This window comes from Alnus glutinosa, chromosome 11 (assembly GCF_958979055.1).
Source record: "Alnus glutinosa chromosome 11, dhAlnGlut1.1, whole genome shotgun sequence".
NCBI classification, from domain to species: domain Eukaryota; kingdom Viridiplantae; phylum Streptophyta; class Magnoliopsida; order Fagales; family Betulaceae; genus Alnus; species Alnus glutinosa.
Genome location: NC_084896.1, coordinates 16,882,315 through 16,897,902, shown reverse-complemented (window position 1 = coordinate 16,897,902; position 15,588 = coordinate 16,882,315). Strand labels below are relative to the sequence as shown.

The following is a 15,588-nucleotide window of genomic DNA, read 5'->3' as shown; positions in this document are numbered from 1 at the left end:
TTTCTCATATAGATGTCAAAAATGCCTTCCTTAATGGCGATCTCAGTGAGGAAGTCTATATGCAGCCACCTCCTGGCCTTTCTTCTCCTCCGAACAAGGTCTGTCGTCTCTGCCAGGCTCTCTATGGCCTAAAGTAAGCTCCTCGGGCATGGTTTGATAAATTTAGTGCCACTGTCTCTAGTCTTGGCTATTCCATCAGCTCCTATTGCTCGGCCTTGTTTATTCGTCGCATAGATTGAGGCATCATTCTTCTGTTGTTGTATGTTGATGACATGATTATCACTATCGATGATTCCATTGGTATTCTGGAGCTCAAGCAATTTCTCAGTCAGCATTTTGAGATGAAGAATCTTGGCACTCTCAGCTATTTTCTTGATCTTGAGATTTCTTCTTCTTCTGGTGGTTACTATTTTACACAGGCCAAGTATATCTCTGATATGCTTTCACGGGCCAATCTCACAAACTGTAAGACCGTCGACACATCGACTGAGCTCAATGTTCGTCTTAATCTACATGATGGCGAGCCTCTTCATGATTTCACTCTCTATCAGCATTTGGTTGGCAGCCTTTTCTATCTTACTGTTACTCGGCTTGATATCTCATATGCTGTCCATCAGGTGAATCAGTTTATGACTGCTCCCCGTTCTACTCACTTTTTCTGCCGTCCTTCGCATCCTTCACTACCTCAAAGGGACATTATTTCATAGGCTCCACTTCTCATCTCAGTCCCCTTTTGAGTTACATGCTTCTACTAATGCGGATTGGGCAGGTGATCCTACAAACCATCACTCCACCACCGGTTATTTTTTCCTACTTGGCACCTCTCTTGTTTCTTGGAGCAGTAAGAAACAGTCTGTTGTTGCTCCTTCTAGTACCGAGGCAGAATATCGTGCTTTCGCTGACACCACCTTGGAGCTCCTTTGGTTACGATGGCTTTTCTACAAGATATGGGTCTCTCTCTCTCCTCAGCTATTCCTGTTTACTGTGACAACAGAAGTGTTATTCAGATTGCCCATAATGATGTTTTTCATGAACGGGCCAAACATATTGAGATTAATTGTCACTTTGTCCGTCATCATCTTCTTCAGGGCTCTCTACAACTTCATTCTGTTACATCTTATGATCAATTCATGGACCTCTTCACAAAGTCTCATCTTCCAGGGCAGTTCCGCGATTTTGTGTCTAACCTCAAGATGGTCTCTCGCACTCTACCTTGAGTTTGAGAGGGGATGTTAGATTATGTTAGTATATATTATATTATGTGTACGTATGTATTGTCCCACATGGGTTATTGACGTGTATCTCTGTGATTATTAACCTATATATATAGGCTCTTCATGTACAACAAACGTGTGATTCAATATATAACTTTTCTCTCAACAATCACAAATAATGATTTTTTTATTATTATTATTATTTTTAATGTTAACCGCTTGAAAAGCCTGAATTATATAGTAGGGCATTTCTCCATTCATCTCTTATCTAACAATTGAGAGATATCTAATTTAGCCAAACAATAAGCGGCTTGATTACCTTCCCTCTTTACATGATTGATAGAGAACGAATGAAATTGTTGAAGACCAAGACGTATATCTTCAATTAATTGTCCCACACTGCTCCAACATGGTGTAGTTCTTTATTAGTTACAATTATTTAATTTATTGTAAAAATATACATGAAAATTACATATTCTAAGAATTTGTGTCGATCGAATTAAAAGAACTTATTTTTCGATTAAAACTTTATTGTTCATAATTCATGTAGAGTTTTAGTCTTTGAGAGTAGAACCCGTTAGACATCACCTAATATCAATTCGAATCATATATGTGAGGTCTAATATTAATAGATCTTATACTGGGTCCATGGTTTATAACCTCGTACAAAAAAATGTAGATTATATTCATTAAATAAAATTTATATAAGATTAAAAAAATATAAAGAATGTAAATAAAGGACAAATTTTTCATCCAATAGAATTATAAATATCTGCAAGGCAACATAAATAAGGCATAATTTCAACATTTTGACTAATATATATCTTCTACTTGACTCGTTCAAAGTAACGTGGTAGATTTCTGTACAAGATTCAAGGCCCCCCTTTTTAGCTCGTTCAAAGTAATGTTCTAACTAACACAAAAAAATTAAAAATTAAAAAAATTAAAAAATTAAAATAATAACAATAATGTTCTAAAATTTAAAAGATGGAAAGTAAAAATTAGGAATCAAGCCAATGGTTTCTGACTTTCTGTTAGCACAGAATTAACACATAATTGGAGACTGTTATTCTACCCTCGTAAAGATTACATATGGAATGACGTGACCGTTAAGATTAATCACTTTTTTTTACAAATGTTGATTTTCACAATCATATTATCAAGTTGTATAATTATCGTATAATAATCTATTAAATAATATTATTTTAATTAACAAAAGCTTATCCGATTACAGTGTCATATGAACAAAGTCAAATAAAAATGTGGTGCATGTATAGTGTTTCTCTTTATATTATATTTATATTATATTATTATGTACATTGTGTGGTTAAAATAATGATTACACGATATGAATTAATGAATCTAAAAGTGCCTTAACTTTTTTTGGGTGGGATTATTTGGCAAGATTTTTTTTTTTAAAAAAAATAATAAATATTGAAACAATGTGCCTCGGCCCGTAGGACTTTGTATGTGTTATTTGTACACGCTTTTTTGCATACACACCAACATTTAGTGTGTAATCCATACATATGAGATAGGTCTCATATACATGAGTCTCACACCAAATGAGAGTGTATACAAAATGTATACAAAAAAGTGTGTAAAAATATCATTTGCCTTTTCTTATTTCACTTTATTTTGGTTTAGCCTTGTGTTTTCTTTCACCAACGTACCACGCACAATCTTCATATATATATATATATATATATATATATATATATATATAATGACAAAAAAATTTTACAAATCGGTTTGTAAGAAATTTCATACAAACCATATCTAAGATTGACATGTGTCCCTTGGCATGTAAAAAATACATGTTGTTTTAATAGTATGTACTTTTCACATGTTTTTTTAATAACATTAATAAAAAAAAATATGTAATTTTCACATGTTTAAATGATACATGTTATTCTGACATGTAAGTTATAGAAAATTTCCAACAAATCAATTTGATTCTATCGTATATATAATGTGTCCAGCGCGCTCGAGTACTACATGTTCCACCGCGAACCTTCCTCGCCTTTTCTTTGCTGTGATTATTAATCCTCCAAAGCCGACTCCTTTAGTAGATAAGTTTTAAGCCGATCTTACGTTTATTCGAAGCTGAAGAGCTGAAGCTCGTGACATGCCTTGTTTCTATTCTCGAGCTTAGCTTGCCAAGAGGTGAACCATGTGTGAGATCGAGCTCCATATTGGCCGATCTCGAGCTCGAGCTCAAATAAGTTGAAAAGGCTTGCACACCCAGCGCTACCCCCTCGGCACTTGAAATCTCTCTCTCCAACACGTTACACCCCACTCCGAAACATCTCAAGGCCGAAGACGATAGCCTACGGAATAATTGAGAACGGGGGATTTGCATGATGTTTTGGGAAGAAAGAAAAGAAAATAAAGAAGGAGAATGCCCATATGTGAGAAAAGAAAAATGAAGAAGTGAATAACAATATTGATTCTTGAATTAATGAGAAAAGTAATTACATGTAGCATACCTTTGACATCTGATTCAAGCAAAGAAAAAAAGAAGAACAAATCATCATTTCAGAAAGCAAAAATGTTAGGAAGGTAGAGAAGTGGTTGCTTCAAGTCTAAGAGTCTTTTGGGGAGAGAAGAGGTGAAAGCGTGATTTTTTTTTAAGAGAAATTATAATTCCAAGGTGCTCTATATTAAAGTATTAATCAAGTGATTAAATTTACTTCTTCCTATTAGCTTAAGTTTTTGGGACAAGTGGTGATTTAACATGATATCAGAGCCAAAGGTTTTAAGTTCAAACATTGACTCTGTCATTTACCTCAATTTTAATTAAATATTTCACGTGTTGAGCATCTCCTATTAAAAAGTGGACAACAACGGGAGGAAAAAGTCCATCATCGCAAGAAACCAATGGCTCTGATACCATGTAAAAGTCAAATAGGCCTTACTCACTCTCAAAAGATGTCTTGAGAGAGGAAGAGATATCATGGCTTATAAAATGCTTAAGTGAAGAAAATCTTAACGATGTGGGACACTTTAACACTCTGAATGTAACCCACGTGTCCAAGAGTTTTCAAATTTCTAATAGCTTCTGTGTATATCAAGTATCAAGGAATGGCTTTCAAATCTCGTCCGCATATCAAGGAAAGTATGGTAACGTGTGGTGGTTAAGTATGAGGTAATGGGTGCCAACGGTGACATATTCTTTGACTATATATATAAATTATTTTTGAGAAGAGTAAAACTATTTTTTATAATAAATATGTTTGGTAAAATCTAAATATACTATGTGTATAAAAAAAATTATACTTTGTTGATATAATTAGATGCTTAATAATAATTACATGAAAAATCATAGGCTTATAGCCAATAAAATATGAAGCTATAAATTATAATTAAGCTATAATAATAAGAATTCAAAAATAATTAGCTTATTGACTTAACAAAAAAAATTAATAACTTATTGAACGGGAAGAAATATACTACATACTTAATATAGTTCTAATGATTGTATCTTATCATATAAGTATTATTACATGATCTCGGATTTTAAATCATGAATGTGATCTAACGATTCCTAAGTATCTAATGATAAAAATTTGTCAATAGTCAATATAAATATTAACTAACATATATTTAGTTAATAACATTAACAATGATAATTATTATATGATCATATGATCTTGTGTATCTAATGATAATACTTAGATCATGTGATCTAATGATTATATGGTACAATGTTAGATCATATGATAATTTGATCTAAATTCTATTGATAATACATATAATCATGTATTCATATGATCTAAATTTTAATGATAATACTTAATTTGTGATTATAATTAATACATTGGTGATTCTAATACTAATCACTTAATTTGAAATTATATAAATTACATTATCATTGCATATGAATAATATGGTTACGTGAATTGTCATTATATCATAGTATTAATGCGAATTCATACTTATGTCTGTCATCTATATACCAAATTATTATATCTAAGTATGATTAAAAAATTATTAAATACTTAGAATCTTAAATCATGCTTAATCATTGTATTAGTATGAATTTGTATATTTATATGATATTATGTGGTTATAATTTATTTATTTATTTTGACATGTCCACACAAAAGGGGGGAGTGGGGATTCGAACTAGTGACCTCCACTTCATGAAGGGTGGTCCCCAGCCGCTTCATGAGACATGGTTATAATTTATACTTGTGCTTAATTTGTGTGTGTATATATATATATATATATATTATATGAATTATGAATGATATCATATATATCATATGACCTATAAGATTATCTATGATAAATATGATCATTACGAGTCATAATTATCTTAATTCCTAAATATCTAATGATAATACTTAGATCCTATGGTCATAGGATCATATGATTTAACAATTTGTATGATCTTAGATCTTGGATCACGTGATATAATGATTCATAAGTATCTAATGATACTACTTAGATTATATAATCATATTCATATGATATAGTGATTATATATATGATCGAATGACACGATGTTATATTAGTATATGAACATATGGTCTTATTATATTATATGAATAATATGATTAAGTATCTGAAGTGTCATTAGATCATATAATTAAGTATTGATATTATTTACTTTTACTATTTAATATACATATAACTAATTAATTATTGCTACTTATACTGACCATTGTTATTTGTTACTTAATATATATATATATATATATATATATATATATATATATATATATATATATATATATATATATATATATATATGAGTCAATCTTTATACGAGCGAGTTCACGGGCATCAATCGAGTTGAACCGATTTTATACGTGTTTATATCGTTTAATAATTGAACCTAGTTTCGTGTTCACAAACAACTCATTTAATAATCAAGTCGAGCACGAGTCAAGTTTAGTCGAGCCAATTTCAAGTAAGTTCACGAGTAGCTCAACTCGCTTACACCCATACTTTTCACAATAGACAACAATTTCTTACAAACTGAGTTGTAAAAGTTCTTATATATAACTCAAGCTCTAAAAAAAATAACATGCGTCCTTTAGAATAGAGAATCATATATTTCTCACATAATTAAAAGACACATATTAATTTTTAAAAGCCGATTTAGATGAACTCCTACCGTTCGATTTGTAAAAACTTTATGTTAGCCGTCAATTAACCTAGATAATCTGATTTTAAAAGTGAAAATGACACAAAAGTAAGAAGGACCAAATAGAGGGAAAGGCTTGGTCCACGTGGTTGGAGGGAAGATGGGATGCGGATGGAGTTGTACTTCCCATTGGTCCGAAATCTATCCACGGCAGGTAGCCTAGATTTCATTATCCTACATGGCTCCTCCCAATGCCTCTTTTAGATTCTCTCTCTCTCCCTTCACGTCTTCTCACTCACTTGATAAACCACCCATTTTCCTAGAGAAGCTTAAGCATCATCTACATTCTACACTCTCCATAACCAGCCTATTTAGTTTCTTCTACGTACAGAAAGAGAAATGGCCGCTACCTCTGCTGCAGTGCTAAATGGGTTGGGATCCTCCTTCCTGTGTGGAGGGAAGAGAAGCCACACCTTGTTGTCTGCCAGCTTCGGAGCCAGAGTGGGTGGTGCTGCTGGGCCTAAGAAGTTGATTGTCATGGCTGCTGCTCAGGCCAAGAAGTCTTGGGTCCCCGGCATCAGAGGCGGTGGCAACTTCATTGACCCCGAGTGGCTCGATGGCTCGTAAGTGCCGATTTTAGGATTAAAATCGTCTATAATTATTTGTTCAAATTTTAGAGAATTTAGCCAGATAATTGTGAAAGACCAGACCACTTGTAACATTCAACTGATCAAATAAAAATTTGACTGTTTAATCATTTATCTGGTTAGGTAGATCTTATATATAAATACTCTATCACAATCACGTGCTTGAATTTTTTCAAATTTAAGCATATAATTGTAGAAATTTAGTTGAAGTTACGGAGGACTTTATTAATGGAAATATGAATTGCAGGCTCCCAGGAGACTATGGTTTTGACCCACTAGGACTAGGGAAGGACCCGGCATTCCTGAAATGGTACAGAGAAGCGGAGCTCATCCATGGCAGGTGGGCAATGGCTGCAGTGGTCGGAATCTTTGTCGGCCAGGCATGGAGCGGCATCCCATGGTTCGAGGCTGGAGCTGCCCCCGGCGCGGTTGCGCCCTTCTCCTTCGGCACCCTCCTCGGCACCCAGCTCCTCCTAATGGGTTGGGTTGAGAGTAAAAGATGGGTGGACTTCTTCAACCCCGACTCGCAGTCCGTCGAATGGGCCACGCCGTGGTCGAGGACCTCTGAAAACTTTGCCAACGCGACCGGGGATCAAGGCTACCCGGGCGGCAAATTCTTCGACCCGTTGGGGTTGGCCGGGACGCTCAAGGACGGCGTTTACATCCCAGACGCGGAGAAGCTGGATAGACTGAAGTTGGCTGAGATCAAGCATGCTAGGCTGGCGATGGTAGCCATGCTCATTTTCTACTTCGAGGCTGGGCAAGGGAAGACGCCTCTTGGTGCTCTTGGGTTGTGAGAAGTTGCAAGTTAAAATGTAGATAATTGAATTAGAGACGAGATTCGATCGTAACTGTTGGTTTTATTGAGCTCCGAGTTCCTCCATGAAACTTCCAATTCTATATACTTCTTGGATTAATGTGTGTTTGTGATATAATGTATTTTACTACTTTATTCTATCTCTAATCTCTTATCTTCATTATACTTGTGATGGGGAAACCTCCCCTCATGTGATTGTTTCCGTTTTGCACTAGTTTGCAATGTCCTTCTCAAACGTAATTCCCAAAAATGATAAAAATACTTATATATATATATATATATATATAGGTTAAATACTTTTTTGTCTCGTGCGGTTTAAAGATTTTATTTTTTTACCTCATGTGCTTCATTTCGTATCACAAATAGTACATCATTTATGGCTAAAAATAGTGATGATACTTCCGTCCAAAAATTGACGAAAGTTTATAACAACACCTTTAAAAAATTAACACGTGTCTTATGTCCCATATTAAAATTATTAAATAATGAAACAATTAAAAAACTAAAAGAACTAAAAATATTAAAACATTAAAATCCTTTTAAAAAATAAAAAAATATAGAAGGATGGCCCAAGCCATCTATGACCAGTCTGAGGGTGGCCGAACAATCTTCATGGCCCTTGGGATTAGTTTAGCCACATCCAAAGAAAAAAAACAGGGTGATCAAAACTACTCTAGACCAAATAGGTGTGGCTCTTTAACCCTAAACGAAATACCGTTAATAATATGAAATAAAATATAATAAATAAAAAATAAAGTTTTTAAACCATGTGAGAGCCAAAAATATTTAACCCAAAAAAAGATTAGTGATCTAGCAGGCATGCACGGCTGCCACTATGGTTCACAAGACCTATTGTCATCATGGGGTTTTTTTTTTTTTTTCCTCAAATTTAGAAGGATGTTTTTATCTTTTTGAGAATTTTTAGGAATATTTTGTCTTTTGCGGGACAAAAGGATATATCGCAATTTTCTGGAGATTTTAAGAGGATGTGGCCTCAATTAAAAGTTTGGAAAGACATGACAAATTACCTAATAATTCGAGAAAGTATGCATACTTTTTCTTAAAAAGAAAAAGTCGACGACAGTTAAACTGCACTTCTGAATCCCATTACCGACTGTATAGCATCAAAATAAGAATATTGTTTTACGTAAACGAAAATAAGAAAAGATGTACATACACATGTTCATTGTAGAAACAGAAAACTCGACTATGAAAGAGAGTCAAAATCAAACCCAGAAAATCTTCAAAACATAGCTAGTATTGCTTCACCCATGTAAGATGACAGACCAACTTCTAAAGAAATAGCAAGCTTTGTTGTCTTTTTTGCTAGGTAAGACCCCGATCCCACCCTTTTACAATCAATCAGTGCCAAATTTGGGGGCATTGAGAAGAAGGAAAAAAGTTGTCAAGAAGTCCAGGGCTTGTGAATTGTGATGAATTTTCCAGAGAAACTGGTATTCTCCTGAGTAACATCTAATCAAATGAGGACACCAAGAAGGTTTGGATTAAAAAGAGATTTCTGGGTTAGAGATAACTGCCTGAAATCAACCAGAAGTATTGGTGAAAAAGGGGTGCAAATCATCCACTGCCTGTGGCCATCAAAAACTCGCCCTCACATACGACCTCACCTCCAACATATGCCTTCCCTTCCATCTTTGCAATTCCAAAACGTTTCTGCAGCTTGGTAAGTGTCATTCTCATAACTAAGGTGTCACCAGCAATCACTGGCTTCCGGAATCGCACTTTGTCAATACCGGCAAAGAAGAAATTCTCACGAGAACCTCCAACTTCTGGTTGTAGCATAACCAAGCCACCAACCTGTGCCATTGCCTAAATCCAACAACCACTGTCATTAATCACTAATCATCTGATTCATCGAAGGCAAAACCAAATAATGAAAACAGCTTTTACTAAGTACTGATTCTAACATGAAGGGATCTATAAGATATTTGCTTCTAGTCCAGGAGAGATGAAGGCAATGCTCATTGTTTGTCTATGGAGAGTATCAAGACAAAATCGTTTTGATAAGTATAGTCAATGAAACAAGACAGAAACAAAGAGGAGAGAAAAAGATGAAATGATTTCTGACGAAAAGCACTTAACAGCTCGCATTGCCAATGATGTTGCAACAGTACTCATTTAAACAGTTTCAACACTTGTCATAAGTTCAAGCACATATAATTTAGGGAAGCCAAATTTTTATTTATAAGTTCTCATCTTTAGGAGTAAGGATCAAGCCAAAGCTCCAAAATTAGAATAATCCTATCTCCAATCAGACTATATTAATCTTTGGCTACATTATACATTCCAACGCTAAACTATAGGGCAATTTGTAACATCCTCGTCCTGAACTTTAAGTTTGAGCAATCAACCCCTAGACTAATTAGTTGTAATATTCCCATATTGTTAAAATTTCCTCGATTTTCATCATATTTAAACTTAATTTCCATATGTTTATAACAAGATCACATAAAAATAAAAGAAAGTTAAGCCTATAATCATGTGATAATATGATAACCACGTGAATTTTAAGGTTAAATACAACAGAAATTGGATAAATTTTAATATTATGGAAACATTATAACTGAGCATATGATTTAAGGGATTGATAGCTCAAATTCAAAGTTTAGGGGGACATGCAACTGACCTCATAGTGTCGGATGGAAAAATGCAATTTACCTGTTACCTCTACTATTCAACTCTGATTTACCATGATAATTCATCTTAATTACCTGGACAACAAGCCCAAGCATGACGCTGTATTTTGAGAATGATACTAAAGAAAAAGAAAAAGAGAGATTCTCAATTGAATGGATTCATTTTGGCATATATATACTTCAGTACCACAATGGTAACAAGGTTCCGACCATGCCTTGAAACCTCTAGTTTATGCAATCAAATTAGTAGATTTTTCCAATTGGTAATAAAGTCAATTAAAAAACAGCCATTAATAAAGTTGACCATTATTATCAATGTGGCTTAAAAGAAGGGTTCTTTTAACTGAAAACAGGTGTATGTGGCAATGGATTTCACCTAAATTAAATTAAATTGGAGGAAAATTTTGTTTTTTCACCAAATTTTTCAATAAACAAGATGATCCATGAAAATTGAGCTTCAGAAACTCCCTTCACAAAATAAGTTCACTCACTTAAGCTTGGTTACAATATCTCTATGGCACCAATTTTTATTCTGCAATGAATAACAGTCCATCTCTATGAACTCTCTCAGGTCAATGGACTTGAGCAATAGCTCAAAAACATGGTCACAGAGTAAGCTTACAGAGTAAGCTTACAGAGGCCTAGATGCCACAGAGAAAGCCAACTCCAGCAAAAAGAAACTCAGCCAAAAGGCATTCATATTCACCATAAAATGACGTTTTGCTCCTTAGACTCAATATTCTAGTGGAATACTATTGATGAACCAACAATCTATGGTAGACACCTCAAGTTATTGGTGTTCATTCCACCCAACACAGTTCCTGCATAGGAAAGCACTTTTCATTGAAAAGCTTTCTATTCCCTCCCGTTCTGCCCATATTTGGACAGAACACAGAACTAGGTCCAGAGGGAATGGAGCATTTCCTTGGAAGTCATTTTCTCCCCTCATTTTATTCGTCCAAACAAAGTGAAAAGAAATGGATCCATTCCTTTCCTCCCATTCTCCCCTCTCCTAAACAGGCTGTAAGTGCATAGTCCAAGTATAGCACATCAAATAATTAACATCACTGGTATTATGGTATTTAACAGGCATTAACATCTCCATCAGCATCACTAAGTACCACCTTGCCATGACAATTTCATCAGCATTCACTGAGCACCATTTTGCTACTCTACACTACTCTGAAAACAACACAGAATCCAGTAGAATATGCAAATGAACTGAATGCTGTAGAGGTAGGAGCAGTTCAACTGGCAAACCTTATCCAATTACAAACCTCAAATCCCAAAGGATCCATCTTGAACTTTTAATTATGGGATGCATTATCAACATCAAGCACTTGAACTGACCAAAATAGGTTCGATTCCAAAGAAAAAATTTCTAATCAATTACATCTTATTTAGTGTAACATTAACAACCATCATTAGCATTTCGCACAATGATCAGCCTTTTCTGAATCATAAGAGCTGAAACTATATTTATCCATCACCATGCCGCACCTTCATCACTTGAGGAAAGTATCAGCCTCAAGTGATTAACGCTAGGGAACTGGAAAAATGTGCTTTACTTGAGCTAAGGATTGATAAAATTGATGTAATCTAGTGGGCATGTGGAAAGAGACATCAGTCAAAATACAGTAATCCACTTGAAAGGTGACTCCAATTGTGAATAAGTGATCTAATTTATTCCTCTACTTTTTAATCCTAGATAATTTCGAAAATACAAAACTCATATAAATAAAAAGATACGTGCTTTGAAATGTAAGCATTTATCCCTTATGAAAGGTTATCAGTGGCCCAAGAGTTATTTTATAATTCTGACCAAAAGGAATTTTGTTCTTATCGTGTAGTCCAGTTTTAACTGTTGATTTCAATGAACTGGAATATACTTCTTGACAACTAAGGGTCTTGATAACCAAAGTCCATAGCTTTGGAAGCTTAAGATAGGATGATCAAACACACAGTTCAGTCAAGGGTCATCAGGAACAAAAGAAAGCTCCTCAACTGTCTTACAACCTCATTATGAACATAGAACACATCATAACACTAGAAGTTTCAGTTCCAAATGCATGATCATTACTTTGCACACCGGTGCAATTCTTGATGAGCATTGCTCCATATTTGAAAATCCCCATGAAATTTATAAACTACCCCTCAAACATCAATCAATGGAAAAAAGCAATTACCTCCACCATGAGAACACCAGGCATTATTGGCCTTTCAGGAAAATGGCCAGGAAAGAAGTTGTCGTTTATTGTTACATTCTTGATGGCAACAACTGAAACTCCAGGATTGTATTCAATGACTCTATCCACTAAAAGAAAGGGAAACCTAAACCACAACCAAAAGAAGGAAAAACATTTATACTTACAAACTTTTCATAAGCTCCTCTGGATCCTAAGAGAAACAACATTTAATTTAAAGCTAAGATGCTTCATTGTTTGGGAATTAAAAAATAAATAAATAGAAGAAGAAGCAAAAAACACCTTCAATCAACTAGACCTAATACAATTTTTTTACTATATTTCGCTTAGACTCCGTTTGTTTCGACATAAAACATTTTTTGCAAAACAGTTTTGGTATTTTCGAGTGTTTAGGCAAGGAAAACTTGATTAATAAAAAACATTTTGTCAACAGTAAAACCACCCACTTGTTTTCTGTAAAATGGTCTACTTTTTTTTAAGGTGTGCAACATTTTCTGTTCACAACTCCTCTCTTCAGACACCCTTCCCATACCACGATACACCCCATACACCACCCCCCCTCTCCTGTCAAAACCAAACCCCACTAGGGCCATCCCGCCGAAGCCACCCTTTTCCAGCCTAACCCCCACCCCCTAACCCAGTATAGATGCATGCACCCCCTCTCAGTCAAAACTCACTTATACTCTTTCAATCCAATCTAATACGAGTTTTGATTAAATCAACTAAGTTTGAGGTGGAGTCATTAGTCTCTAAGAGATTTGATCATGTGACTAACGAGTGGCATAAATAGAAGAATGAAAAAAGACATAGACTATGATAATCAATGTTATTGCCTTGGCAGCATCTCTTATGTATTTGTGGGGGAACTCCATTGTTGACTTGCTTGCAAAGTGCAGGAAAATCGGACATGCACAGAAGATGTTTGATGAAATATAGGTACATTCAGTTGGTTGAGGATGAAAAGTTTTGAGACTATTTATGAAAACTTTGTTTATAAATTTAAATGTTTATAATTTCACAATTTCATGGGAAAAATACACTTTACCCCCCCCCCCCCCCCCCCCCCCCCCCCCCCCGACCCCAATGTTTTACCTCTTTTCCAATCTTACGTCCAAAGTGAAAAAAATTTGCAATGCACCCCAACGAAATTTTAAAAATTTTCAATGTTGCCTATCGGTTACTTAAGTCTGTCATTTTTTATGGAAATAGACCCATGTGCGACGCACATGAATTTTTAAGAGAAATTCTCCCAAAAATATCCCAAATCAATTTTTTTAAAATAAATAAATAAACCAAAAAAAAAAAAAAAAAGTTGGGGGGGGTGGCTTCTCCATTTGGGGGTGACCGCCCACCCCCATGTGGCCAGATGAGGGTGGCCGAAGACACCTCAAACCCTTTGCGCTACCCCCATTTGTCCAACAGGCTAGCTGAGCCACCCCTATTCGGCCTACCGGGGGATGGTTTGGCCACCCCATTGGCCAAACCCCCAAGCTGGCCGAATAGGGGGTGGCCGAGTCAATCCCTTGGCCAAATAGGGGTGGCTCGCACAATCCACCCCCAGACCGGCCGAATGGGCCACCCCCAAATGGTCCATGAGGTGGCTTCGGGCACCCCAAACTTTTTTCTCTTTTTTTTTCCTTTCTTTTTTTTGGTTGGTTTTTTTTTTTATTTAAAAAATAATAATAAACAAAAATAAAAATAAAAATAAAATAGAAATTGACTTTTCTAGGAATATTTTGGGGAAGATTTCTCTTAAAAACCCACGTGTATCGCACGTGGAACTATTTTCGTAAAAAATGCCAGACTTAAGTAACAGATGGGTAATATTGAAAATTTTTAAAATTTGGTCCGGGTGCATTGCAAATTTTTTTTCGCTTTGGATGCAAGATTGGAAAAGAAGTGAAACATTGGGGCGTAAACTGTAAAGTGTATTTTTCCCCATTTTCATTGCAAAAAAAAAAAAAAATGGAAAAACCAGTTTCTCCAAAAAAATGTTTTCGGGTGAAAAAATTTTACTCGAAACAAATGAAGCCTGAATAGAGCTAATTTCTTCACATCTTTGGAAACAAAAGCAAAATAAAACAAGATTCAAAAGTTCTTTCCCTTTTTTTCACTTTTTCAGCAACCAAACAAAATTTGGGTAGCATTGCAACAAGGGTTTTTCTCACTCTGTTCTACTGAAGTCTACAAAACAGATTTTTTGCACGAATCTTACAGGAAAAGTCACTCACCGGTGAGGCAGAATTTCACGAATCTGGTTGATATCCATCACCGTCGGAAATGCTGCATATCCTGCAAAAGACAAAAAACAAAAAATAAGAAATGAACCCATCAAGTTCACCAATCCACTAAGAGAGAGAGAGAGTTGCAAAGCAAAGCTCATACTTGATTCGATAGGAATGTCTTCCTTTGGATCTATTGCAGCGTCCAGAGAGCAATGGGTAGTGAAATGGCTTGGATTCTTCTTCTTCAATCGGGTCGCTCTAGGAAGAGATCTGAAGCCACCAAGAGAGATTTGTGATCGTGACGGGGACAAAATGCTGCAGGGTCGATGAGAGGGCGACGAGTGGGAACTTAGAGAAGGAGATAACATAAGAGAATTGGAGAAAGCCGACGCCGCTGCCATTGTTTAGAGGACCAGAAAAAGGGAACGAGGCCTTGTTCTGAGACTGGTTTCGATGTGAGAGAGACCGACGAGAGCGTCAATTACTAATAACTAAAGCATTTATAAGTGAAGGCGAGAGTTACGAGGTAAGAGAGGAGACTGTGCAAAATGGTTTGGCCGTTGCAGAGTTGGTGGGAGAATTAACGGAGATTCCAATGTTTGAAGTTGATTGCTTGTTGAATGGCTTATCTATTTTTTTTTTTTTTTTTTTTTGTTATAAAACAAAAAACAGGTAGCATTTGCTACTACATATAACTAAAAGCCCAAAGGCAGTACAGACAAAGGAAAG

At 35.3% G+C, this 15,588-nt stretch overlaps 3 protein-coding genes across 3 annotated transcripts; 2 read left to right on the top strand and 1 right to left on the bottom strand.

Annotated features, from left to right (window-relative positions):
- Positions 1–272: 272 nt before the first annotated feature.
- LOC133881160 (uncharacterized mitochondrial protein AtMg00810-like) lies at positions 273–1,217 on the top strand. The gene is made up of 3 exons (XM_062320114.1): positions 273–617; positions 727–951; positions 1,089–1,217. Exons 1-3 carry the CDS (start codon positions 273–275, stop codon positions 1,215–1,217), a joined length of 699 nt encoding a protein of 232 aa, XP_062176098.1.
- Positions 1,218–6,593: 5,376 nt separating this feature from the next.
- On the top strand, positions 6,594–7,913 carry LOC133880876 (chlorophyll a-b binding protein CP24 10A, chloroplastic). The gene is made up of 2 exons (XM_062319832.1): positions 6,594–6,932; positions 7,204–7,913. Exons 1-2 carry the CDS (start codon positions 6,709–6,711, stop codon positions 7,751–7,753), a joined length of 774 nt encoding a protein of 257 aa, XP_062175816.1. The 5' UTR covers positions 6,594–6,708; the 3' UTR covers positions 7,754–7,913.
- A 1,046-nt stretch (positions 7,914–8,959) lies between these two features.
- On the bottom strand, positions 8,960–15,343 carry LOC133880927 (uncharacterized). The gene is made up of 4 exons (XM_062319892.1): positions 15,020–15,343; positions 14,866–14,926; positions 12,617–12,761; positions 8,960–9,603 (listed from the first exon to the last, which is right to left on the bottom strand). Exons 1-4 carry the CDS (start codon positions 15,258–15,260, stop codon positions 9,352–9,354), a joined length of 699 nt encoding a protein of 232 aa, XP_062175876.1. The 5' UTR covers positions 15,261–15,343; the 3' UTR covers positions 8,960–9,351.
- Positions 15,344–15,588: the final 245 nt, after the last annotated feature.